General features: G+C 46.0%; 1 protein-coding gene and 1 pseudogene across 4 annotated transcripts in view; both read left to right on the top strand.

Moving 5' to 3' along the window:
- The first annotated feature begins 301 nt into the window (after positions 1-301).
- LOC147445073 (protein ESMERALDA 1-like) overlaps positions 302-27,731 on the top strand; it is a 44,391-nt gene continuing 16,961 nt past the window's right edge. Inside the window, exons 1-2 of one of the 4 annotated variants that reach the window (XM_086527564.1) lie at positions 302-598; positions 17,494-17,566. In XM_086527564.1, coding sequence (XP_086383690.1) covers positions 317-598; positions 17,494-17,566 — 355 coding nt within the window. In that variant the 5' untranslated portion in view covers positions 302-316. Of the gene's footprint in view, positions 1,132-17,493; positions 17,567-27,731 lie in introns of all 4 variants that reach the window. The other 3 variants (XM_086527563.1, XM_086527561.1, XM_086527562.1) reach the window with 3 other exon arrangements.
- LOC147445074 (uncharacterized) lies at positions 15,579-17,478 on the top strand (annotated as a pseudogene).

The following is a 27,731-nucleotide window of genomic DNA, read 5'->3' as shown; positions in this document are numbered from 1 at the left end:
TTGGAAACATTTAATCTTCCAGCTAGGGGTATTTTGGGAATTTTGGAAAATTTGAGGAGTGTTTTGGGAAATTATGACAAAATATCCGGGGTATTTAGGGAATTTTTGAAATTTGACGGGTATTTTGGGAATTTCCACAAATTAGAGAGGTATTTTGATAATTTTCTCATAAAGTTCTCTTCGGCTCTACGTGTTCCGTTCCAATTTCCTAAGGGTGGAAAGAAAGTCGTGGAGAAAAAAGGTAGTAGGCCTAGCTTGTCACGGGAGCAAGTGTCCGTAACTGTGTCACGAGAAGCATAGACGCTGACGTGTGCTGATGGCGCATTCTCTACTCCAACATCATCAGCATCATCATCCATCCATAGCCTACGAAGGAAGGATGGACTCAGGAGGCCGCTGGATGATGTGGTCACGATTCACGAGTGCTGCCCTTTTTGAGCTTGCCACAATGCGGCGCGATGACCGGCGCGTCTCTGGCCACGTGTCCGTTCCTCCGGCGGGGGCCTTGACAATCTTGAATCTTGAAAATCTCAAAGCATCCTGGACGCTCGCTGTCGACTCCCTCCCTCCCTCCCTCCCTCTGCAAAACGGGCCGAGAGTACGTACGCTCAGGTTCTGCGTAATCAGCAAGCTTGTGCTGTCGAGGGTGTTAAAACAGGGAGCTTGTCGTAATGAGGAGACAAACTCAAGTTAATGAAGAAGAAGCATGAGAAGCTGGTCTTGTACATGAGAGCGCAGATAAGATCAACGTCAACAGGCGCAGGGGTGGGTGCTGCTGCATGGGGCGGAGCAGCGGGAGAAGGGATGAGTTTGGGATCATTATCAGGGGCAAGGCCGGGGACGAAACTTGTGGCAGGAGGCTGCGCTCCTCATTTAGCTCCTAGGAACTTCTTACATCGCTTGGTGTGCTTGCTGCTCACAATTCTTGTCAGGCGCCATACTGTGCTTCTGCTTGCTCCTCTCTGCTATGTTTCTGGCATGCTTCTCTACATGGGCAATGTCCTCTCTGGCGATTCCTCCCCTCCTTGGATCGCCCCTCCTCCTCCTGGTTCTCGCTATCGCAGCCCTGAGGCCTTCGCTCGCTTCTGGCCCCACATGCAACAGGACGAAGTCAACTCATCTTCTTTCTCGGTCAGCCTTTTGAATTGAATGATGTTGTTTTGTTGTGGGGAGAGCTCAGAGGGAGAGAGGAGGAGGGGGGTGCGCGCAGAGAAGAGAGTCGTGGGAGCAATTCCACAATCATAGATAATCTTGATGAGCTTTGAACTCAAGACTTCTCGAAGAGAGAGAGAGAGAGAGAACCACCTTTGTTTGCAAGTGTTTTAGCCTGGGGGACAAAATAACGGTAAAAAGTGGTCACTTAAAATGAAGGGTAAGAGCCTGGTCGCCTGCTCCTGCTTTGCAACTCGCCTGCCCTGTTTGCGTGTAGCGACGAAATCCCATCATCACCCTCGATAAGGCATGTCAACAGCCGCCGGAGAGGTTGCTGGAAAGAGCTCGCTACTGTGGCAGGATTGCTGCCGGGCGGCTATGTCCAATCACATGAGATTTTTGCAATTAAAAGACGATCCCACCGAGTTCGAGGGCATGGGGACAAAAAAATTTCTTTTTATGTGACGTGACAAAGCCTCTCGAAGGTTTTATGGCTGCATTTGCTCTCTCCATGACCGGCTAGCAACGGGCTGAATGGCAGGATGAGATCTCAAGCCACCGCGACCAGGCTCTAACCTTTGCAGTTTGTATACGCTAACCACGCCTCTTTGCACCTTCGAGGGAGGTGAATAGTTACCCCCTCCTCTTGGTGTGGGGTACCCTCTTGGAAGGATAATATAAAAGCTGTGGAATGACGATCCTTGAATTCTATATAGCACGCAAGAGGTGGTGCGCCCGTTCATCAAGGGTGACTGTAGAATGGGTGGCCTATGTGGGATGTCAACACCAAAATTATCAGACTGAGACTTCAAACCCTGCATACATTTCCCCCTTTGCATTTGGCAAAATGAAGGAAGAAGTTTGATAGGCTATTCACATCCAAATCTTGGTGATACACGTGAGAGTGGGAAAAAAAGTCACATCCATCAAATCAAATGCATTAACTTACGATTAATCATTAAACCCCCAAAAGAGCGCAGGAATGCTCATCAGAAGGAAATGAAATGAATTGATATATTAACGTCTTCAAAAGGCCAAAAAGACCTATGAGACCAAGCTGTTACAAACTTGTGAATCTGGTACCTTGTCTAAGTACAAGAAAAGAAGTACTAAAATGAATCTAGAAGTGCTACTAGCTCGAACTGTGTGGGGTATGTCTAAGTACAAGAAAAGAAGTACTAAAATGAATCTAGAAGTGCTACTAGCTCGAACTGTGTGGGGTATGTGTGATCAAGCTGTTACAAACTTGTGAATCTGGTACCTTGTCTAAGTACAAGAAAAGAAGTACTAAAATGAATCTAAAAGTGCTACTAGCTCGAACTATGTGGGGTATGTGTGATCAATGATACAATGGGTGCCCAATACAAGAGAGAGATACAATGGGTGATGAATCTATTTGAGAGAGAGAGAGAGAGAGAGAGAGAGGCTCCTCCATGTGAGCCATGGAGGCAACGAAGCTCCTTATGGGGCCAACATCCCGCATCAAGGGGGGAGAGAGAGAGAGAGAGAGAGAGAGAGAGAGAGAGAGAGACCTGCCTCCCCAGCTCTAGAATTACCATCAGAATAGCACTTTCTATTTTTTCCAAAATGAAAAGCTTAAGCCTTTCAATTTTAGACTTTGAGACGGAAGAAATCTTCTTCAAATCCCATGAGAACACCTATTCACGATGTGGTCGTTCTATTTGGCAAGGAGTATGGGATTCAACGAGGGCTTACTACCTACATGCTATAGATTGAGGATGTTATTTATGCTGATTGGCATGCTGCACTTTGGGGATAGACCGGCATGCCTTCTTATGAGATTCAATGAGCTTACCTTTGTTTCATGTCAAAATAAGGTCAAACATGGATCGTGATCCATGTACCTCATTAGATCCCTATGGGAATGCATATGACAAGGACTAGGAGGGCCGGTAATTTGGGGAGACTTGCATTGATTGGGCTAGGTCGGATGAGGGCTACTAACCTTATCTATTCTTTTGATCATATAGAACAATAAGGAGAGGTGAGTGGTTAATCCTCATGCTAAGCTCCACAAACACTCTTGTGTCTACTCTTTTTCTCCCTCGCACTCCGCACGCACCCCGCACTCCACAATGTATCAGAGCTATGATGGTGTCTTCCTTCCCCGTGGTGCACAAGCTTTAGAATGAGCTAGGCTTACAGCCTTAGGTGAAGGACATAGCAAATATTGTACATTGTGCAGAGCCTAGAGGAGGTTCAGAGCTTGAATCGAGCACACAATAGTCGTGGAGAGCGCACAAAGAGAGAGAGAGAGAGAGAGAGAGAGAGAGAGAGAGAGGGCTGAAATTCGCATCCGCGCGCGGAGTTTCAGGCCTGATTTCGGTTCCGGTTGTTACTGCAGCTTTTTTGTCGTCCCAAGATTATTTCTAGCGGGTGTCTTGGGGTTTTACCTCCCTCTCGAAGCTGTTTATGCGCTCAAAATTTCCATTTGAGCAACACAGTTTTCAACCGATATTTTTGGCGTCAGATTTTACTCTCGATGCTTCTTCAGCATTCGACATTGGCTTCAGCGATACAGGGAGGTTAGGTGCTTCTTTTCCGGAAAGAGAAGAAGGGGGTGTGCTGATGATCTAGATCTGGAAGGCCAGCGCTCGCTGCTCGCTGCTTGCCATCGCCGTCGCCCAGCCCCCCTTCTCCCCTTCGCGCAGCCTTTCCCTACCCTCGCCCGCCTCGCCTGCTGCCCGCTAGCTGATGATGCGCGCTGCCTGCTGCCCGCTTTCCCTTGCCCGCCTCATCCTCCCCTTCTCCCGCCCTTTCCCCACTGTGTGCGCCCCCTCCCCCTGCTCCATTCACCCCGCCTTATCCCCCCTCCCTGCTCGCAGGCAGGCTGTATTTTCAGCTTCCTTGTGAGCGTCTCGTTGTCAACACCCTCCTCAATTCAGCAGTAGACATAGAATGGCGGCTTCTGCTCCACCTTAGAGGGACTCCATAGAAGCCCCCTCGCCCGACACTACGGAGCCTACCCTTCGACTTGCTCTTTCGCTAGAAGAGCAAGCGAGCTTGATGGCCGAAGTGGAGCGCTTACAAGCCACTTCGGTTATCTGTAAGATCATTGGCACTCGGCCCAGTCGGGGCAAGGTTCGGGATTTACTACAGGCCCGTCTTCTCTCTGTTGTGGGTAAGATCAGCGATGTCCAGATCCTTGGGAGCGGGTACTACCAGGTAGAGTTTGAGTTTGCAGATATGACGGCCAAGGTGATTTCGATGAGCCTGCTCGACATTCGAGCAACTCGAGCTTACTTCCGACGATGGCATCATGGTTTTGACCCTACTATAGATGTGCTCGAGGAGGAGGCAGACTTGCTGATTTCGGTCTGTTTCCTAGGCCTGAGGCGAGAGTACCTCCCTCTTCTCCCCAGGATTGGTTCCATGTTCGGGACAGTTCTGGAGTCTTCGTGCACTGCAGCTTCAGTTGTGGCCAAGGCCGTAGGTTTACCTACTGTGCGGGTTCTTGTTCGAGACACACACTCCCTCCCCAAGGTGATACTACTGCCTTGGGTGAGTGGGGGATGGATCAGACAGAGTGTGGAGTATTCGGGTCTCCCCAACGAGTGTTTCATTTGCAGGCAGATGGGCCATTTGGCAAAGGCCTGTCCTCGCAAGAGACCTCGACCCACAGCGCATGGGCAACCTCCCAAGGTTGAGCATGCTAAGCAGCCAGATACACAGGATGCACAGGCTGGTCCCTCGACAAGGACCATTGATCAGACAGCTGACGGTTGACAGCAGGTGCCTGGCCAGCGTCAAGAGGGGTGGGCTCGCCCCACTCCCTCCCACTGGTGGCCGACCTTCTGACAACTAAGTAGCACTGGGTTCCGATTGGGAATCGTTTTGACCCCCTTGAATAGGACCCGCCTGAGGAGGCCCCGTCCACGTCAGTTCCTCCACCATTGCCTCCTCCTTCCTCAGATCCCGCCTCCTTCCCCTCCCCCGCCTCCACCTTCGCCTCCCACCCCTCCGATGGGGCCCACAGCCTCATCCCCGACCGCTCCACTCCTCCTCAGACGTAGGGTACTGGACACGCTTCTGCCGCGAGGCGTTCTCTTGGTAGCGCTTTCGCTACGAGCCGTTCAAGAGGGACAACCCCACCGGAGGCCGCCTTTTTTGGTGCAAATTTCTCCCTTTGCAGCAATCCCTAGAGGTTTGACTAGCTTCGACATTCACAGACACTGGGACTATGCAGCTAGAGGCATTGAGGCTCTGGACACAGCGGTGGGTTTCTCCTTACCGCTGTGTGGTAGGGATCTCACAGAGTGGACCCAGCACACAGTCCTTGACCGGCTCCAGATTCAGGCTATCACACCACACAAGGGACTTAGGGGTGACAGATCTAGTGCAGGGCTACTATGTGGTACATCACTTCTTGGATCTTTTTGAGTTCCTGCATGAGCCACGTAGAGAGGTTGATCAGGAACTTCCTTTGGTCAGGACATGACACCTAGATAGCACGGGCCAAAGTGGCCTGGCAGGTCATCACTCTTCCTTGTTCTCAGGGAGGGTTGGGGATCATAGACCCAGCACAGCGGAGTAGAGGCCTTCTTGTGTCACAGGATTACTTTTAGGGGAGGAACCCTGGAAGGAGTTTTTGCTTTAGCGGCTTAGTGCTAGAGTGCCTCAGGCTGGAGGTCCTTGGCGACCTTCAACCACATTGGTTTTCACAGAGATGCGCAGAGTTGGCCTGAGCAGGAGACTAAAGGACCGTTTTGCTGAGTGTCTGCTCCGTTCCTGGGAGTAGCTGCGGAGAGGCCTGGAGCAGCATCAGCCTACTTGCACGGAGGAGCGCTTGAGACAGCCCCTGGTTTGGAACCCCATGGTTAGCACTCAGAGAGGCCACTTGGTTGATAGTAGGCCTTATGTTTCTTGGGGTCCCATGGCAGAGGGTCCAACACGCACTTTAGGTGATTGACTACGTTTTTCAGGCTTGTCAAAGGAGCTTCAAGGCATGAGAGGGGTGCAGAGCATGTGTCAGGACATCACAGAGGCAATACCAGCTGAGTGGCTCACGCCTCTCGAGTCAAGATGGATGAGAGCCTTCACACGACTAGAGTTTCTCATCGCAGTTTGGGCTTGCTCGGAGACTGTCCCCTCCTTGTTTTTTGAGCTACAGGGTGTGGGTCGTTTACACCGTGTTTCAGTAGAGGCCCCACAGGTGGCAAAGTGCTGTTTTCAGGGGATCCGTGTTGTGGGCATTTGTGGGAGGACTTGTGTCATAGATCCTGTGTCACAAACGGGAGCGCATAACAATATAAAATACATTCGGATAAATAGGATTTATCACTTATTACTGAAGCCAGAGGATATAGAGAGAAATAAATAGAGAGAGAGATAGAGAGTGAGAAGATCGACACAGTACTGGGGACCAGAAGATGGGCTGGTCCCCCCCCGTAATAGTATCTTTATTACTGAGGAGAAGTCTATACAAGCACTTGAACCGAACGTATTACCACGTTCGTTCTAGAATAAGACTTGATGGTTCTCGGAAGCCTCCGCTTCCGATTCCTAGGGCAAAACCCTATTCCAAGGAACTTCCGTTTCTTATTCCAAATCCTTGAGAACCAAGGTTCTCGCCTCTGGATCTCACCTTCCAGACTCAGGGCATGACATCCTTGCAACTCTTTCTAACTCTCTTTCCAGAGTCCTGTTCCCGCAGAACAACTTTGCTTTCCCAGACAGGAAGTCCTTACTTGGGAATCCCAACTTCCGGATCGCAACTTGAGAGACTACCTCTCTCCGATCCGTGGATCTTCTTCCCAAACTCGGGTACGAAACCCTTGGGCTGATCTGGCTCTAGTTCCTCAGAGCGCTTTTCTCCTGCAGAGGCTCATGCCTTCCTCTGCTCCTACTCCCTCACGAAGAGGAAGTACACCTGCAATCAAATACTCAAAGATGATAACATGAAAAACGTTACCTTCAAAGTCTTGTCGCTCGAAACGCAACTCCGTTCTCGAAAAGCAATTCCCCGGAAGAGATCTTTACATAGAAAAATCCTCTCTTCCAATCCTACACACAAAAGAAGTGTGTTCTCGGGTTCCTTCTCGTAAATCAGCCCCGTCTACGACGTTTATGGGCTGAAAACAGAGAAAAACAGCAACTTGTCACGATGGAAACACGCTTCGTAGGCACTTCTTCGCGAGGGAATTGGCGCACTGGGTCTTGGCGACATCTGGTACACTTGGGGCAGCCATGGGCATCACTGGCAACGTCTTCTTTACGGCTGAAATCTGCAGTAGCATCTCCTCCTTGCAAAGATTGGTCCTCCTCTCTGAGTGAGGGCATGTGATGCTTTTATAGCTCCTAGCCACAGGCACGAATAGTTGCTCGCATAGAGATCGCGGCCGTTTTTTTTTTTTTTTTCCCCTCAATTTTTTTTCCCCCCCCGTTCTGCCAGAAAAAGAGAGAGAGAAAACGCTGGCTGATCTGTTGCCTTATTTATCAGATGGCTGCCCACTTATTAAGTGGGCGGCCGACGTATTTTAAAAATAGTCTGAACCTGCCCAAAAACTCAATAAAACCTTAGAAGTTAAAAACAATGCTTTCATAGCACTTCCCAAGCGTCCCTGGATGCAATCACATGCACAGTTGCAATGCAGACAAAGACTTCCTCGCGGGAAAGCATCTGCTTTCCCGAAAAGCAATCCCGCTTTCTCAGAAAGCATGTGTTTTTCCTCAAAGTTTCCTCTGAACCCATCTTCATTCAAGTGCTTGCTTTTCCTTGTGCACAATTCTAACACAGTTTGGAATTTCCTCCCGACTATGGATATTCCCTTTCCGATGCACCCGTCACCCACCTTGTGACGCATCAGGAATACCCATCACCTAGTCCTTTCCTACCGAACTTACGGTACAATCTCCTTCACGATGCTCTATGTCACCCATCCTATGACACATCAGAGATGTCCGTTCCCGGATGGTCGGATACTTCTTTCCGATGCTCCCTGTCACCCATCCGATGTGACGCATCAGAAGTACCCGTTCCTGGTGGCCTTACAGATATTCCCTTTCATAGTGCTCCCGTCATTACTCTGAATGACACACTAGGAATATTCTATACTCGGATGTCTCCAGTGAGAAAAACCCTCTCACTTAAAATTCCAATAATTCATTTAGAATTATTTTTCCTTGGTGTTCCAAGCGAGAAAACCCTCTCACTTATAAATTCAATAATTCATTTAGAATTATTTTTCTGTCAGATAAAGCCAATTTGGCAACATCCCTCTCACTTATAAACAGTTGTCCTCAACTGTAGAGGTCCAACTGAACTGCAGGGGAGAAACCGGAAAGATTCCAAATCTTGCTTAATGGTGAGTTGAGCTAGTCCTTCTCAAAAGAGAACTTAAAAATTAAATTAAACAAAAATTCAAAAATTGAATAATTCAATACTTAGCTTACCGATTCATGTCCTTCCTCTAGTATCTCGAGGACATCCTTCACCAATCATCAAACTTACGAGCAGTGGAAGAACTCGTCATTCGCGTCTTTCCAACAGATCGAACGTTTCCTCATTCGAGAGTCTGTTAACTCAAATCCACCTTCTCAATCCGAGAAGAATAATCCTCCTAGAAATCAATCTAGGTCTTTGTCCTTGCACATAACCTTGCGCTATTAGTCCTGAGGATATTAAACCTCTTGTGTCCTCCCACATAGGGAATGCCCAAGTCATAGAGCATTAAGCTCGATGTCTTTCTTTCACAATTTACGATACCTTAAAGAAGGTTCTTGTTCCGGGCCGTCGCTCAACGTAGGCGGACGGTTCCAATCCGAAGATTCCTTGTGCACGGCGGCACTTCCTTCCAATTTTATTCTCCTGCGAGTTATTACCACTAGCAATGTTTTCCCGACGCCCATTAGCGTCTCTTTCTTGCAAAATCATAAAAAATGATTCACCTTGCGAGCATCAATGACAACTTGCAAAATCTCAGGCTGATAGGATTCTAGCCATAGCATTTTTTGAACGTACGTTCAAACCCAGTTCACAATAGAGCGAACCTTCTTTGATTCTGAGGGATGTTCTCCCATATGTAATTCTTACCATTTTGAAACGGTTGGCGAGCTATATTCTTACGAACATAATAGTTCGAATTTATTCCAGCAGCGTGTAAATGCTACTTGACCTTCTCATGGAGAAACATATACCGCAACCAAAAGTTGCTACTGTAATGGTAAAGGCACATAGCGTACTCAATGATCAACGACCATCGGAAAACCTTTTCTCCGTAGAGAAACTCAAATTCCTTCTACATGTACTCAAAAGTGTACATAATTCTTAAGCTGTGTTAGCGTTTTGGTGAACCTTGGAAATTACCTTCCCTTCTTAAGATCCTTAGAGTGAAGACGCTCAACTTGACGATCACTTGGCTCGATCTTAGAGCAAAACCCGCTCATCAAATAATCTAGGATTTTAATCCTTGGATCCCCCTAGCACAGGCCGTAGTCGTCGCTTGTTCCTTCCCTCCTAAAGAGAGTGTTCATTCACTTGTGCAAAAAGCACTACCATATCTTCCCTTACCGTGTAGGGGGTGTTGGCTTAAAGAGTACTCAAGCTTCATGAAAGCTTTTCTTTGCTTGAAAGCTCAGAATGGTTCCTTCATAATTTCCTACCCGCAGTAGCAGGTAATCTGTTCGAGAATTACCGGATACCAGATCAATAGTTGACCTTCCTGCTAGTTAAGCAAACCAATTCATCTCAGAACACAAAACAATGGTTCAGTTTGATCCTGCTCTCATAAACACTCGAGAGTGGTAGTCCAGGTTAGACATAACCATATCTTGTGCAAAAGAGCAAACAAGCACAATGCACTTTATGATTTCCTCAAAGATGTAACTTTGATTGAAAACCTGCCCTCTCACTTAAAGTTCGAGGGTCTTCTATTCAAGAACTCAGGAGTTAGATTGAATTCCCTTACTCCAAACTTTCTGTGTTCGATGATTCCCATCCCACTACGGGGATTGGATTCTATGTACACTAAGGTGTACACTTTCAGCTTTTATTGCTGACTCCACCATCTGCTGCAAAGTATCTTGCAGATGGGTTTACAAAATTCGGGCAAAAGTCCTTCGTTAAATTTGTTCATCTTTCCTTCCTCAGAGAGGATCAAGAATGGACCTACCTTGGCAAGAGTGAACCACTACTTGCTTTGACTCGCTCGTGTTCCTATTGGGCAAACCAATCCCAATCTTCTTGAATGCCTTCCTCAAAGCGTAGAGGAAAAAAAATTTGTCGGAAAATTCAGCCTTGAATTGAATCGAAGTCTTGTTATAAGTTCCTTGCAGAGCTTTGGTATACCACCAAGTACTTGCAATCCCCTTGAGGTGTTTAATCACATGCCTCATCTTCGATGCTTCTCAGAAATTGCCGTATGCAAAGGCAACTTCAAACTGTCGACTGTAAGCGGTAGCTTTCGGGGCATCTTCCCTTCCGTCAAAAGTATCAAACTTGACAGGAAGTGTTCCTAGGTCTAGAGACCTTCTTCATATCCTTCCCGGAATGACGGGATTTCATGGCTATAGTTCTGGATTGACGTTCATGGATATTTTCTGGATTCTGAAGAATCTCGAGCATTCCGCTCCTTGGATTCTCTAGGTTCTTGAGCATCATGCTCTTGTCGCCTTCTCAGAGAATCCCAAGCCTTGTGTCGACTTCTTGCAGAGAGAAAAAAAAAATTTCCAACTCTGCGAGCTTTTCCTTGCAGGACTTAGGGTTCCGCCTGCTTACTTCTCTCTTGGCTTGTCATGGCTTCTTCCCGTATCTTCTCAGAGTCGTCCTCCTTTACAGAGAAAGAGGAGACCATGCTCTGATACCACTGTCACAAACGGGAGCGCATAACAATATAAAATACATTCGGATAAATAGGATTTATCACTTATTACTGAAGCCAGAGGATATAGAGAGAAATAAATAGAGAGAGAGATAGAGAGTGAGAAGATCGACACAGTACTGGGACCAGAAGATGGGCTGGTCCCCCCCGTAATAGTATCTTTATTACTGAGGAGAAGTCTATACAAGCACTTGAACCGAACGTATTACCACGTTCGTTCTAGAATAAGACTTGATGGTTCTCGGAAGCCTCCGCTTCCGATTCCTAGGGCAAAACCCTATTCCAAGGAACTTCCGTTTCTTATTCCAAATCCTTGAGAACCAAGGTTCTCGCCTCTGGATCTCACCTTCCAGACTCAGGGCATGACATCCTTGCAACTCTTTCTAACTCTCTTTCCAGAGTCCTGTTCCCGCAGAACAACTTTGCTTTCCCAGACAGGAAGTCCTTACTTGGGAATCCCAACTTCCGGATCGCAACTTGAGAGACTACCTCTCTCCGATCCGTGGATCTTCTTCCCAAACTCGGGTACGAAACCCTTGGGCTAATCTGGCTCTAGTTCCTCAGAGCGCTTTTCTCCTGCAGAGGCTCATGCCTTCCTCTGCTCCTACTCCCTCACGAAGAGGAAGTACACCTGCAATCAAATACTCAAAGGTCATAACATGAAAAACGTTACCTTCAAAGTCTCGACGCTCGAAACGCAACTCCGTTCTCGAAAAGCAATTCCCCGGAAGAGATCTTTACATAGAAAAATCCTCTCTTCCAATCCTACACACAAAAGAGGTGTGTTCTCGGGTTCCTTCTCGTAAATCAGCCCCGTCTACGACGTTTATGGGCTGGAAACAGAGAAAAACAGCAACTTGTCACGATGGAAACACGCTTCGTAGGCACTTCTTCGCGAGGGAATTGGCGCACTGGGTCTTGGCGACATCTGGTACACTTGGGGCAGCCATGGGCATCACTGGCAACGTCTTCTTTACGGCTGAAATCTGCAGTAGCATCTCCTCCTTGCAAAGATTGGTCCTCCTCTCTGAGTGAGGGCATGTGATGCTTTTATAGCTCCTAGCCACAGGCACGAATAGCTGCTTGCGTAGAGATCGCGGCCGTTTTTTTTTTTTTTTTTCTCAATTTTTTTTCCCCCCCCGTTCTGCCAGAAAAAGAGAGAGAGAAAACTCTGGTTGATCTGTTGCCTTATTTATCAGATGGCTGCCCACTTATTAAGTGGGCGGCCGACGTATTTTAAAAATAGTCTGAACCTGCCCAAAAACTCAATAAAACCTTAGAAGTTAAAAACAATGCTTTCACAGCACTTCCCAAGCGTCCCTGGATGCAATCACATGCACAGTTGCAATGCAGACAAAGACTTCCTCGCGGGAAAGCATCTGCTTTCCCGAAAAGCAATCCCGCTTTCTCAGAAAGCATGTGTTTTTCCTCAAAGTTTCCTCTAAACCCATCTTCATTCAAGTGCTTGCTTTTCCTTGTGCACAATTCTAACACAGTTTGGAATTTCCTCCCGACTATGGATATTCCCTTTCCGATGCACCCGTCACCCACCTTGTGACGCATCAGGAATACCCATCACCTAGTCCTTTCCTACCGAACTTACGGTACAATCTCCTTCACGATGCTCTATGTCACCCATCCTATGACACATCAGAGATGTCCGTTCCCGGATGGTCGGATACTTCTTTCCGATGCTCCCTGTCACCCATCCGATGTGACGCATCAGAAGTACCCGTTCCTGGTGGCCTTACAGATATTCCCTTTCATAGTGCTCCCGTCATTACTCTGAATGACACACTAGGAATATTCTGTACTCGGATGTCTCCAGTGAGAAAAACCCTCTCACTTAAAATTCCAATAATTCATTTAGAATTATTTTTCCTTGGTGTTCCAAGCGAGAAAACCCTCTCACTTATAAATCCAATAATTCATTTAGAATTATTTTTCTGTCAGATAAAGCCAATTTGGCAACCATCTTGGCCTACAGAAGGTCCCAAAACCTGCACCCCATATAGCATAGTAGATGCAACCAAAGTATTGAAGAGCCACAGCTTTGTCCTAGGTTCCTGAAACTGATATATGTCCATGAAGACGTTTTTGCTTCTGTCACAAACGGGAGTCTTCATGGACATATATGATTACCAAAACCCATTAGAAAGTGGAGGAAGCGGAGAAGTGGATTTCGGTCGCAAAGAATGGCAAAGGCAAGGAGGTATCAATCCCCACTCCCACCATCATCACATGACACTTGAGGAGGAACAACGAAGACCTATGAGGGCTTTGCATGTGAGGGTTACCGGCCTCAACGATTGGTACAAAATTGATGAGGAAGTACAAGAGCTCATGGTACTAATGGGGATGCAAAAAGCGACACACACAAGAGCATGGAGAGTTGGTAAGAAAAGCAGAGGCATGGGGGAAACATCGAGAGGAAGAGCTCTCATATTGCGCTTCCCCTCTATTGAGGAGGACTTTTTGAGAAGGAGGCTTACTCTCAAAAAGACTGGTATCTTCCTTGGTGACGATCTCACCCTCTCACAGCTTGCCCACATGCAGGAAGTCATGCTAGAGATTAGGGCCGCAAGAGAAAAAGGGAAGACAGCTTTTTACAGAGAAGGAAGAGTGGTCATTATGGAGAGACTCCCTACATGACGGTGCGAGACCTATGGGACCACACTGAAGATGGCTACTTGGAATTGTAATGGGTCTATGAGGTTGGATGTTGGGGCCTTTGAGGACAGTTTCAGAGATAGGGACATTGTATTCTTCTCGGAGACTCACCAGGCGCCTGGACAGGTGATGCCACATGTGGGGGGATATAGATGGGAGACAGCCCACAGGACAGTCACGAGATCTGAGCACGCGAGTAGAGGTTCAGGAGGAGTAGCAGTGCTATTTAGAGAGGAGCTACAACCACTACTACATATTGTACAGAGAGATGAGCATGCTAGATACATGCAGGTGAGGTTGAGAGCTGGCACATGTTGATTTCTATACATTGCCATATGTTACTTCCCTCTCAGTACGTCAGTATATGCTGCATCCAAAGGGCAGTCGCCTTTCTCTATACTGGACGATGATATATGGGAGTTTTCTAGGGGTGGTGATATCATCCTCCTAGGGGACTTCAATGCCCGAACGGGCAACTCTCAGACAGTCTCTACGACACTTCAGATGAGATGCTTAGAGAGATGGATGTGGGGGAGTTGGGGCTTGACAGACGCTCACATGACAAAGAGCAGACAGAGTATGGGAGATACCTCATAGAGATGACGACTACACATGGGTTAGCTATACTTAACGGCTTACAGCGATTTCCTGGAGCAGCCGGCTTCACATGTTTTCCACACAGACATGGGGCCAGTACAGTGGACTGTGTTATGACACAACGCCGAGCTTTATTCACAGGGGAAATGTCCCATTGTGTGCGGGAGCCCTTGGGACACGTGTAGGCGTGTTCGCTCCGCTAAAAACGTTCCAAAACAGGGAATTACAGCCTGCTGTGTTTTTCTGCAGGTTCAGGGTTTCGCACCTGAACTGCAAGGGAACACCGGGGAAGCCTCGTGAGAGCCTTGGGATGCGTGTACAGGCTTTTGGACACCCGGCAGTGAAAAATAGAGAATTACAGCCTGCTGAATTTCTGTGACAGCTCACCAGAAAGCTTCCAGATAGCGAGGGAATCCGTCCTAGACAAGTGCTTTTGACCTACAGGGGGTTTTGTGCTGTTATGTTGCCGAAATCAAGTCGAAAACCTGCGTTTTCAGCTCTCACCAGGTTTGGACAGCTTTGTGAAAGCTTGTGCTAAGTGGTCGGATCGTCTACCTTAATTTCAATAAAGAAATACCGAAAGGGGTGCCAGTCTTTGGGGCCTACAGGGTGTTGGTCTCGTGTGCACAGTGACATTCTAGCCGCTGGACGCAACTCAGTGCTCTGTGTAAAGTTAATAGGTAATTGAAATAGTACCGCCCTCTACGAAAGGGGCGCCAGTCTTTGGGGCCTACAGGGTGTTGGTCTCGTGTGCGCAGTGACATTCTAGTCGCTAGACGCAACTCAGTGCTCTGTGTAAAGTTAATAGGTAATTGAAATAGTACCGCCCTCTACGTTGTACAGGCCGGTTAAAGTGAAACAGGGCTGCCCATTGTCTCCTACTCTATTTGGTATGTATGTTGATGAGGTGTCTGATTACATTGACAGAGAGGGTGACAGAGGTGCCCAGCTGGTAGGGACGTGGATCCCATTGTTGTTATATGCTGATGATATTGTGTTGATATCTGACTCACCAGAGGGTATGCAGCGACAATTGGATGCACTACACAGTTTTTCAGGATTGTGTGTAAACCTTGGTAAAACCAAGGTTATGGTGTTTAACACCACACCACAGTGGATCAGGAAATCAACACCTACTTTCACATATGGTCAGGAGATTGTGGAGTATACAGATGCATACACTTACCTGGGGGCAGGCTTCACTGGGCCGAGAGTTTCTTTGAGAAGAGCAGCAGAGGCTAGACTGACTAGAGCTTATGCAGCTTTGGGAGGACTAGAGAGGATGTGTTCGTAGGTTCAGTTTTAGGAACCTAAGACAAAGCTATGGCTCTTCAATACTTTGGTTGCATCTACTATGCTATATGGGGTGCAGGTTTGGGGACCTTCTGTAGGCCAAGATGGTTGGAGATGTATGGAGAGGCCCTTGGTATCTATGATCTCTCGGCTGATTAGAGCCAAGGCGTCCGTACCACATGATATCATTCGAGCGGAGTTAGTTGCCCCCCCTATGGAGATTGAGGCGCTTACCAGATCAGTCTCCTTTGTACACAGCCTATGGGATACTACCAGAGACAGATATGCCAGGCTGGCCCTAGAGTCCTCCAGACAGCTAGCTCTACAAGGGGATACATCATGCTGGTATGCACAGATGACATCATGGTTGTAGACACATGGCTTCACCGTGGACAGGATGCCTCCTTTTCAGTACTCTCTACATGCACCCTTGGTGTCTCTGACACGGGTGGAGATTACTAGAGTCATTCGTTAGGATCTGATCCAGCTGGACACGAGGAGGACTTGGATAGAGCCGGTACAGGAGTTCGGCACGAAGATGGCTTTCTATAGAGAGCATCTTCTCCACCTCACAGGGGATGGGTTTGTGATTCGACCTAGCTATATGGACACACATCTTTCTCATGGCTTGCGTTGTGCCATTGGCCAGATACGCACATCCTCACATCAGCTCGAGATTGAGACTGGCAGATTGAGAGGGATACCAACAGATAGCAGGATATGCCGCTTATGTCATCTAGAGCCAGAGATAGAGTTACGTTACATATGTCATTGCACAGTGTACAATGAGATACGAGGTCGTTTTCATTGTCTATTCAGAGAGGGTTTTGGGCCTCTATCTAGGGTCATGAGCTATGAGGATCAGAGATGTCTTGGACTGTATCTACTTGAGTTACACAGGCACAGAGACACTTTACTGAGGAGAGCTGGAGAGAGACGGTCCCAGAGACAGATTACATATTTCTTTACACTAGATATTGGACCCCCAGAGGAGCAGCCAGAGGAGCAGACACCATTGCAGAGCTCTGCCCGCAACTACCGCTAGTGGCATTCTCATAGACCGAGCATTGGAGCTAGGGAGATCTAGACGCCCGCGATTGAGGAGAGGAGCTACACAACATCGACGGAGACTACAACAGAGGATTCGAGCCATACTCTCTCGACGTCCAGAGCGCAGATGAGGATGGATTTCCACCATATCTTCCCCCCTTCCTTCATTGTACTACACATTGTATTTTGTTTCAGTTCTTTTTGATTTCTTTTTTATTCCGGACATGGTATCAGATTCAGTATGTTGTAATGGCTTGGTCTCATAGGTCATTTTGGCCTTTTGAAGACGTTAATATATCATTTCATTTCATTTCTCTCTCTCTCTCTCTCTCTCTCTCTCTCTCTCTCTCTCTCTCTCTCACTCTGTCATAGGCTACAGGGGCGCGAGCTCCCACCACCGACAGATCGAGGAGATCCGAGCCCGGGAGCGCCGTGCCACTGAGGAGCGAGTGGCTCAGATGAGGGCCGACCCGACAGCTTTCATCCGGGTAGCCTTGGCACCAGACCCGCCCATGTACCACATCTTACATCCCCCCATTAGTACAGGATGGAGCTAGATAGCTTGATGCATTCTCATGATTGTACTACATTGAGCATATAGACATGCATATACCCCTAGAGATAGAGCTCCATCCCTCCTCAGATACTCCACTACCTACATTCAGTTCAGTTTTGTTTCATTTGTCTTTCCGATAGACGGATGACATACACACCATGTACATTTGATTTGTCTCATAGGCCGATTTCGGCCTGACATAGACGTTAAAAATCTTTCTTTCTTTCTTTCTTTCTCTCTACTGTAATTGGAGGCTATTTACTATTATTTCTTGCTATTGGCAACAATCAGTAAAGACTGTTTTGCAGTTTGTTGAAATTGTTGTGTCTATTGTAGGTGGCGAATGTATGGCAGCACACGGACAAGGAAGTTTGGAAGCCGTGTTTAGAAGTCTTGAATTCTTCAAAAGGTGAGTGGTCAAGCGTTTAGTTTGATAAGTTTAGAAAGTGCTCTTGAAATGATAGAGATATGCAATGTGTTTGGATTCAGTTTAGAATGGGTGATTAGCACGTAGCTTCTCTTGTAAACAAGAGTGCAAACAATTGATTTTGTAAATGATGATTTTCCAAGCTCTCTGTCCCTTCTGGTGAATTTTTTTCCCAAATCCTTTGGAGGGAACCCTTATATTTTGTAGAGTTAGCAACCTAGTCGTACATGCTATACTACTTTAAGATATCTCCTCGTTGAGGACTCCAAGATCTTAACCCAAACAATTGTGCTCTCTTACTACTCTCCCACAAAGATACCCCTACTATGAACACACACATGCAATGCAGAAAATGCAACCAATACCAAGGCAAACAAGCCCAGTATAGGCAATACTCCCACACCCATACCTCTACAACAAACACACATGTGCAATAGGGAGAATGAAACCAATGCCAAGCCAAACTCTTCCATTTGTCCACAATTGCGTTGCAAAAACAACCAAGATACATTCTTTGAAGCTGCCAAGGACTAGAGAACATTGCACGAGTAGATTTAACAAAGTGTTTGTTATAAAACCAGTTAAATGGCTAAAGTTGTCGATTATGTTACAATTCTTCATGATAAAATTCTTGATTGAAGAGAAATTTCATTTATGTCTTATCCAAAGAGAGGTGGTGGGAATTATTTGTTGTGGGATGTTTAAAAGAGGCCTCTCAAAGTTATATATGACTATGGAAAAAGCTTCAAAGGTGAGTCTTTGGTCCTCATAAATGTAAGAGACAAACTTGCTCTCTTCCAAAAGCAAGTAATCCAAGCCTTGCCACATGTGCAATTCTCATTTTAGACAATGGACTTAGTTTCTTTTTTGGTCAGAATGTTTTTGACTTGTCCACAATTTAATTTTTATTGGTTTCTGAACTTAATTAACTAGTGGGATATACTACATTAATTAGGATCGATAATACAATGAGCCATTCATAACGAAAAGAAGTAGAAACAAACATCACTTGCATTCTTCTTGATTTGAGTACAATGGGCTCCTTATATATAGGAGGTGGGATGGCATTTAGGCTTGATAACCATCATGACCTCATTGTGAAACTTGATAACCATCATTGACCCTCTTCCTCGATTCGATTCTTGCCACTTGGACTCTTGCAGACGGATTAGATGCTTTGCTATTGTGACCAGCTGGTATTACTAGCAAAATGGTAAGACAAACTTTAACACACAGAGAAGACAAACTTTAACACACACACACACACACACACACACACACACACACACACACACACACAGAGAGAGAGAGAGAGAGAGAGAGAGAGAGAGAGAGAGAGAGAGAGAGAGAGAGAGAGAAATGAAATGAAATGATATCTTAAACATCTTTAAAAGGCCAAAATAACCTATGAGGCCAAACTGATACAATCCTTGTTGATATAATCCAATGTTTGGGTACAAAAATAAAATGAAGTAAAGTGAAAGACTAAAACTAAAATAAAAGACTCAAATCGTCAGCCTGAAAATCATCATCATCATCATCCATGCCCAAGGATGCCCGGCATCGGGTGTTGTCCAAGAAAGTATTGCATTGGTCGCTGAAGAGCTTCGTCAATGTCCACCTTTGTAAATAATCATAGTGGGCGTCTCCCATGTCGTGCTAGAATAGTCCTGATTCTTTGGTGGAGCCTCCGATGTCGTGGTCACCCCCGTAGACGTGGGCATCTAGCTCTCCCGAGCTCAGTGGCTGTGTCCACTAATATACCTCTAGTAGAAGTGGGCTCTGAAGTCTGCTACGAAGCATGCTCATCTAGCTGCTGAGTCCCTTCTCTAAAGAAGTCAGTGATCTCCCTCTGTAATGGTCTCCCACTACCTGGTCTCCTTAAGAGACTTTCCCTGTGTCTGCGCAGCTCTAGCAAAAACAACCCGAGGCATCTTTGATCTTGATATCTCATGACTCTAGCTCTGAAGTCTGCTACGAAGCATGCTCATCTAGCTGCTGAGTCCCTTCTCTAAAGAAGTCAGTGATCTCCCTCTGTGAATGTCTCCCACTACCTGGTCTCCTTAAGAGACTTTCCCTGTGTCTGCGCAGCTCTAGCAAAAACAACCCGAGGCATCTTTGATCTTGATATCTCATGACTCTAGCCAACGGTTCAAAGCCCTCTCTAAACAGACAGTGAAAGCGGCCTCGTATCTCATAGTATACTGGACATAGACAAATGTGATGTAACTGTCTCTGGCTCTATATGACATAATTGGCATATCCTGGTTTTTGCAGGTACTCTCCTAAATGTGTCACTCTTAATCTCTAGCTGATGCGATGATGTGCGCATCTGACCAGTAGCACATCGTATCCCATAGGATAAATGACTGTCCATATAGGCCAGTCTGATCACATATCCATCCTCTGCTAGTTGGAGGAGATGCTCTCTATAGAAAGCCATCTTCGTGCCCAACTCTTGTACCGGCTGTATCCATGTGCTTCTGGTATCTAGTTGAATCAAATCCTGATGTATAAGTCTAGTGGTCTCCATCTGTGTGAGAGAAAGGGAGGGTGCATCCAAGGAGTACTGGAATGGAGGCAGTCTATCCATGCTGAAGCCGTGTGACTGAAACCATGATGTCATATGCCCATACCAACATGCTGTGTCCCCTTGTAGCGTTAGCTGTCGGGATGACTCAAGTGCTAGCCGAGCATATATGTCTCTAGGAAGGTCCCATACATTATGCATGAAGGAGACTGATTTGGTAAGGGCCTCAACTACGTGAGGAGGGGCAGCTAGCTCAGCCCGAATAATCTCATGTGGCACTGAGGCCTTACCCCAAATCATCCGAGAGATCATAGAGACTAGATGCCTCTCCATACATCTCCATCCATCAGTGCTACCAGATCTGCCCTGGTGGTCCATTGAGGGCCCCCAAATCTGAACCCCATAGAGCATAGCTGAAGCCACAAGAGTGTCAAAAAGCCACAGCTTTGTTCGAGGTTCCTGAAACTGAACCTGCGAACACATCTTCTCCAAACCTCCCAAGGCTGCATAAGCTCTCGTCAATCTAGTCTCTGCTGCTCTCCTCAATGAAAATGCCGGTCCACTGAAGACTACCCCAAGATAGGTATATGCATCTGTATACTCCACCGTCTCTTGGCCATATGTAATAGTAGGCGTTGACCTCCTAACCCACTGTGGTGTGGTGTTAAACACCATAACCTTGGTTTTCCCCATGTTAATAGACAATACACTATCATGGGCAAATGTGTACAAAGCATCTAATCTAGTTTGGTTGGCGAAGTACTGGCTTTGTGCTAATAGTTGTTTTCAAGTTTTGAAAGGCCGTCTTACATTCATGAGACCAGCTAAACTTGACTCCTTTCAAGGTAAGTTCATATAATGGAAGAGCTTTAGCTCCAAACATATGAATGAACCTCCGATAAAAATTGATATAATCGAGAAATGAGCTAAGATCAGATACATTTGTGGGTGCTCTAGCCTGTTGAACACCTCGGATCTTGTCATTGGCCATCTCAATTCCATTTCTAGACATCACATGATCAAGTAGTTGTCCCTTCCATAACATGAATACTGATTGGAAGGAATTGTGACAGATCCTCTTTTCCGTGCATCTATGAAATACCATCTTCAGGAATAGTAGATGCATGTCTTCAGATGAATAGATGGTGAAATCATCCACAAAGATTGCTAAAAACTTACGCAAGAACTCGGTGAATATCTTGAAAAGTTGCCGAAGCATTGCATAAACCCAATGGCATAATCAGATACATAAATGCTCACCATTCATTGATAAAAGTCGTTTTAGCTCTATCCTCTGGTAAAATCTTCAGCTGGTTATATCCATTATTATCATCCAGAAAGCCGGAGCATTGCATAAACCCAATGGCATAATCAGATACATAAATGCTCACCATTCATTGATAAAAGTTGTTTCAGCTCTATCCTCGGGTGCAATCTTCAGGTGGTTATATCCATTATCATCATCCAAAAAGCTGTACACCTCGTGTCTAGCTCTCTCATCGAGCTTCATATCTGTGAATGATAGTGGAAATCGGTCTTTGATGGTCTACGCGTTCAACTTTCTGTAATCCACCGATACTCTTGAGTTTGCCATTTTTCTTTGGGACAATCACTATGGGAAATAGGTAATCACTACTCGCCACCCCTGTGATGGGCCACCTTTAGAAGGTTGTCTGTCTCCTCTTTGACCTTCTTAGCATAGTTCGGATTCATTCTATATCTTTGCAATCTGACTAGTCTAGCATCGGGCTTAAGTGGTATTATATATTGTCAAACCTCAGAGTCGACTGCTTTCAAATCTGTATGCTCGCAGGCAAAGGTGTCTTGATATTTATGAAAGATATGTCTTGCCTTTTCTTTAATCTTTGGCCTCAAGTGTTCGTCAATCTTTATTATCTTTGGATCTGACTTCAAGCCCAGGTTCCATTCTTTTACTTCTTGATCATTTGGTAATAACCAATTCGGCGTCCCGCCCCCTGTTCTTCTGGCCAAAGATTCAACTTCTTTCTTTGTTTGAATCCCAGATGAATATTCATTATCAGATGTATCTGAACTGCTCGGAGCCTGTTCTCGTTCAGATATTGTCTGACCTGCACCATCTGGTATTCCTGTACCTTGATTTCTGGACTCAGTGCCATCTCTATCTGATTTGTTTATATCTGGGGTGTTCTCATCTGAGGTTTCCCTAGTCATCTTACCCTTTCTCTTACTTAAGCTCGGTTGTCCAGATTAATTGTTCTCTCTCTTTTGTTCAATTTGGTGAAGCTCTCCGGGTAGTGTTTGAATTGTTTCAGTGCCCTCTTCTGATCTAGCAGTATCGTGTTTAAATCTATTTTTGTAAGAGGGAAGATGTTCATTGAGGCTAGCATTCGTTCTATCTTTTTGGTTCCACGTTTCTTGCATAATTCGTGTGGTTCGTGGCTCTTTTCCAGCCTTTGGTGTTGTTGTTCGTCCGGACCTGGATCCTTCTGTTTGGTTTTCTGAGCCAAGGTTTGCCTAGCAGCATGCTGTAGGCATCTTGCATGTCCATTACCAGAAAGTTGGTTTTAAACTTCTTAGAATCTACTTTGATTTATAAATCCTCTACTAAGCCACTAGCTTGCCATCCTTATTTTGAAAGGTGCACGTTTCATTTCAGTGATTCCCAATGTCTGTGTGATATGGTCACCCTGGTGTGTTCACTCCAATACCCCCATTCAGAATGACTCCTGACAGTGGCTCTATTATGTCCCGCTTATAGGAGGGGGGATCTGGCTAAGACACCGTCGGGATGGGCGCCCGGTGTTTGGACGGACGTAGTGTGAACCTGGCCAGTGTGGCCGGCCACTATTATAAAAGGGTGGCCAAGGCCTCATTTGTAGTTATCGACCCCCCAATGGCATAGTGCCAGTGGTTAGCCTGTGAGTGAGGATAGGAGTGCGCGAGGTCACCTCGAGGAGGTGAGGTCTGGTGGTATGGGACACTCGGTCTTACAAGTGCACGCCTATGTCCTCGGACGATGGCCCTAGCACGGGGGTGCTACCGGATGGTGGTAAGGTCGGGTGGTTCGTCCGACGCGTGTCTATGGGCGGTCTGTAGCCGGGAGATCCTCTTCATGTGTTTGTTTCAAACTCCCACTGTTTTCTCACCTTGTAGTCAATCTAAATGATTGGTACTTCACTGTCCTTAATATCAGACCATGCTGTTGCCATTACTTCAGATTCCTTCCGACTTTGATTCCTTATGAATTTAGCAGCCTCAAGTAGCGTCCTTCTGATGTCATTTAGCTCAATGGTTAGCTTCTAGATCTTTCACATACTTTGACGTCTTGCTCATTTCCAGAATTCCTGTCTGAATTGGATGACCTTCCCTTTGGAAAGCCGATCTCATAGTGCCATGCAGCTACTGGCCTTCTCTATCTTCTAGCCGTTGGATCAGATTGTTTCTTTTGAATTTTTTTTGTTCCCAAATCCTTTTTATTGGCTTTAGCCAAGTCAGTCTTGACTTGCCATACCTCCTTCTCAGGGTTCTCACCAGACTCTCTTGCTGCATTTCAGCATTCTCCTTACGAGATCCAAAATTTGGGATTTCCACTCTCTAAGTTTTTGAAGCCGCCGGCGAAAGCCTTTGAATGGATGGAGCTTCTGAGCACTTTCGTCTCTCTGGCCTCCTCCGCTCTAGATCTTGACATTGGAGCTAGTACCCTTTGCTCCTGCCACTCATCCAATTCCCTTAGCCTTCCGATAGTCCTTTGTTTTTCCCACTTCTGAGCCTCTTCACTTTGCCTCGTTTAGCTGGTTGGCTCATCTGGCGTTGCCTTAATGACAACGCCATCGCTCCTAGTGATTACACGCATTTGGTACAGGCTCTGCTGCCTTTCCTTCGACCACTTCAGCTGTTACATTGTCTGGACATTGTATTGCAAAGTGTTCGTACTTTCTACGTGTAGCAACTAAAATTATGTCTAGTAAAATGAGTCCTACCACATCTGCTACAAAAAAAATCCTGGCGTCTATCTTTTTCAGCCATACCACTGGTATTGGCTCCATTCTCTACATTTTCAGATGCCTTCTCTTGCTCGGGATTGGTCAATGCTATCATGGGGACATCCTTCTCCTCCTTGAATTGATAAGTCTAATCAGAGTTATCCCGTAGGTACCCAAAAGCTTTGCAATACGTACACTAGCATTTTGTACACCAGGTCTCTACTGTCCCAACTAGAGGTCTGGTCCTTGAGATCTCAGAGATCTGTTTGGACAACTCTTGAATCTTCCTACTCCACGCTTCCTTCTTCTTGCTCTTGGATGTGTTTTCTAACTCCTTGTCATCCAAAGAATTGGAGTGGTTGACGAATCTTCAATTGTAGACTCGCTGGTGCCGGCCCTTCTCCTTCTTGGCATGTTGCTCCAGTTTCAAGGCTCTTTGTAATAGACCATTAAGTTTTCTGGTAGGTGTTGGTACCTCTTATTCTCTGATCCTTAACCCACTTTCGCATATGCTTCTCTGATGGTGGCTCATTCAGTTGTCTGGTTAGCTCTTTTATCTTCTCTACATAGATTATGACTGAAAGCTTACTTTGCCAGATTTTATCCAACTTGCAGAGGATATCCTCATCCCCTTGGTTCTCACTGTATTCTAGCAAGAAGCTTTCTTGAGTTGCTTGTATGTTCAGAGCTTGTTGTATGATAATACCATTTTCTTGCGGCAACTTTTAGAATCATTGGAAAATATTCAGGCCAATTATCTTCATGTATATCTTTCAGATCGTCGTACTGCTCAAAAGCCTTGGCTACCTTTGAAAGTAGGAAATGCTATTTTCAGATCATTGGACCTCTCCCCATGTATGGATTTTGCATGATGATCTGATTCCCTCGTTGGTTGTCTGGATTCCGCATGATGTTCAGATTCTTTCTCTTGTTGTCTAGGCTTTTCCTTATAGTCAATATCTACCTCCGATCTCTTAGGTCTGATTTGATAGTCCTTGCCGGTTTCCGTGACTGTGTTTGCCTCTTTCCCTCGACCAAGTTTTGTTTGTGATTCAAATGTCTATGCTTGTGTTTGCCGGCATTGCTAGTGTCAGTATGGATTATGGCTTTGCCCTTCCCAAATGAATGACGAGAACCGTGTGATTGAGAGCGTCTTTCAACTCTCTCGGAATTTTGTCAACGGGGATACGCTGAGTGTTCAAAAGTTCGACGTTCCTTACCTCCTCCGATACTTGGATTTCCTTTGGTTTCTTCACCCGAAGTGCGCGGTTGCTCATCATTGTAGCCCTGCTCTGATTCCTCTGACACTGTACTGATGTGGTCCTGATTTTCTATAAATGCTGTGGCAGGTCTCCTTCCTCGTGTTGAACAATGTATAGGCATTGTCAATGGTTTACTGATTGTGAGTTCGATGTGGGAGATTGGTTCTTATCAAGGGCTTTAGCTTACCAGTGTGATCCCCAAAATGGAATGAGCTGGATCGCTTGACAGCTATTTCAGAGTTAAACTTAGAGTAATTGGCCAAGTTCATATGATCAGATGACTAGATGGGAACTTCAAACTTTAGATGACCAGATGATAGATTCAAACTCAATCAATACGATGATCTTCCAATCTTTCAGGAGGTAATTCATCTGGGAGAGTGTTAGTAAAGCAATTCTTATACCGATTAAGAAAATTTAGGCAATCTTTATCTAAATTAGACAAGACATTTTCACCATTCATCTCTCTATCTTTGACAAAAATCAAGCAAGCAGAAAGACGCTTCTTTATTTCTCTTTTAATAGCGATGTGACTGACCATACGAATAGTCCAATCACTAGCACTTGCATCTACATCATACTGCTGTCTTTTAAAGGAAAAGGATAGTTTCTTGCTTACATAGTCTGGGATGGGATGGATTTTGTAATTCCAGGGCATACAAGATGACTTGACATCAGACTTCATATGAACAAATGAACTGAACTGAAATAAACTTCAGATTACAAGACCATTGGGGTTGCATTCTGATTTAGAATACGGTTAAGATTACAAGTGGTTTATATCTAGGCTTTGGAATGATTAACTGGAAAGTACAAATGATACAAAGATTAGTATTGCATACTCCTAAGCTCTGTAAGCAGAGGTTCAAGAAGCCTCTGAGATCTAAGAGTTAAGCCTCCCCAAATAGGATTAGTGGGTCCTATTTATAGGTATCTGCACTGGACTTTGATTGGTCGGAACAGTCTTATAGTATACCGTAACTAATAGTAACTCCACTAGATAACTCGAACAACTTCCATGTAAATTCTAGAGATAAGCAAAGGTATTTCTCTAAGGACTGGTTTCCACTTTTTACAAACTGGCACCTCAACTTGCCAAGTGTCCTGCCATATCGCGAGCATGTCAAGTTAGCTATCTCCTCTCTATGTTAGCAAGCACGTGCCATATCAGTAGCTCCTTGTTGTCAACGAGTACCTCTTTACCTTGTCCAATGTTAGGAGCGCTTTGCCACATCACCAAGCTTCTCAAGCAAAGTGTGCTTAGTAGCAATTTGTGGCATTCCCTCCTCTAAAGAAGAGTAATCGTCCTCGATTAGACCTACAGAGACAAGAAAAAGATGAGTAGACATTGCTATCAAGCATACACGCATACCCAAAAGTCCTACAGACTCCATAAAACAATCAACAACACATATATGTGCTCAACATTGCACATTGGGTGGCACATGTAATGCCAATATCTCACATTGGAAGAAATATGGTGCATTATCCACCCCATCTTGATCCAACATTTCACAAGAAACTACTTCAGATGTTGCAATGGGCTAACACATAAAGATGGAATGTTTCATATTGTTATGTCCCTCTCACAGGGGAGGGGATTTGGCTAAGACACCGTCGGGATGGGCGTCCGATGTCCGGACAAGAGTAGCGTGAACCCCGCCAGTGTGGCCGGCCACTATTATAAAAGGGAGGCCAAGGCCTCATTTGGAGTAATCAAACCCCACTGGCAGAGTTTCAGTGGTTAGCCCGTGACGCTAGGAGTGCTCGAGGTCACCTCGAGGAGGTGAGGCGGGGTGGTATGGGACGTTCGGCCTTACACGTGCACTCTACGTCCTCGGACACTGGCCCCAGCATGGGGGTGCTACCGGATGGTGGTTACGTTCGGGTGGTTCGTCCGATGCGTGTCTATAGGCGGTGCGTGTAGCTGGGAGATCCTCTTGGCGTGTTCGTATTAGAGCCGGCTTGGCTGCAGGAAGGACCACATGGACACCTATGGATCGGTTTGAGTCGGATAACAAAGATCCTTCCATTAGTCAATAAATTTGCCCAAAGAGCTACAATCACCTCTACGAGAGAGGGCTACATCTACTGTCACCAGCGTGTGACTACTATCTATCCTTTTTGTTGATTTCTTTCTTATTATCTATTTACTTTCACTTTTTGGAAACACCCCTCAGGAAATCTAACTGCCCTGCATTGCATAGCTAGTGTGGAACTGTCCAGAGGGAGTCCAGGCCTGAGGGCAAGAGAGCACTAAGGTTGGACAAGGACTATGGTTAGCCAAGTGGGATCATTGACTAGCCAAAGTGGAATCCTTTGCTACAGAGGCTACATTTCAGTTCTGGATGTGGCCGCAGTGTACAAAGAGGGTCGGATGACCTAGAAAG

The sequence above is a fragment of the Adiantum capillus-veneris genome, chromosome 13 (genome assembly GCF_014529385.1).
Source record: "Adiantum capillus-veneris isolate H3 chromosome 13, ASM1452938v2, whole genome shotgun sequence".
Classification (NCBI taxonomy): Eukaryota; Viridiplantae; Streptophyta; class Polypodiopsida; order Polypodiales; family Pteridaceae; genus Adiantum; species Adiantum capillus-veneris.
This window is presented reverse-complemented; position numbering and strand designations above follow the sequence as displayed.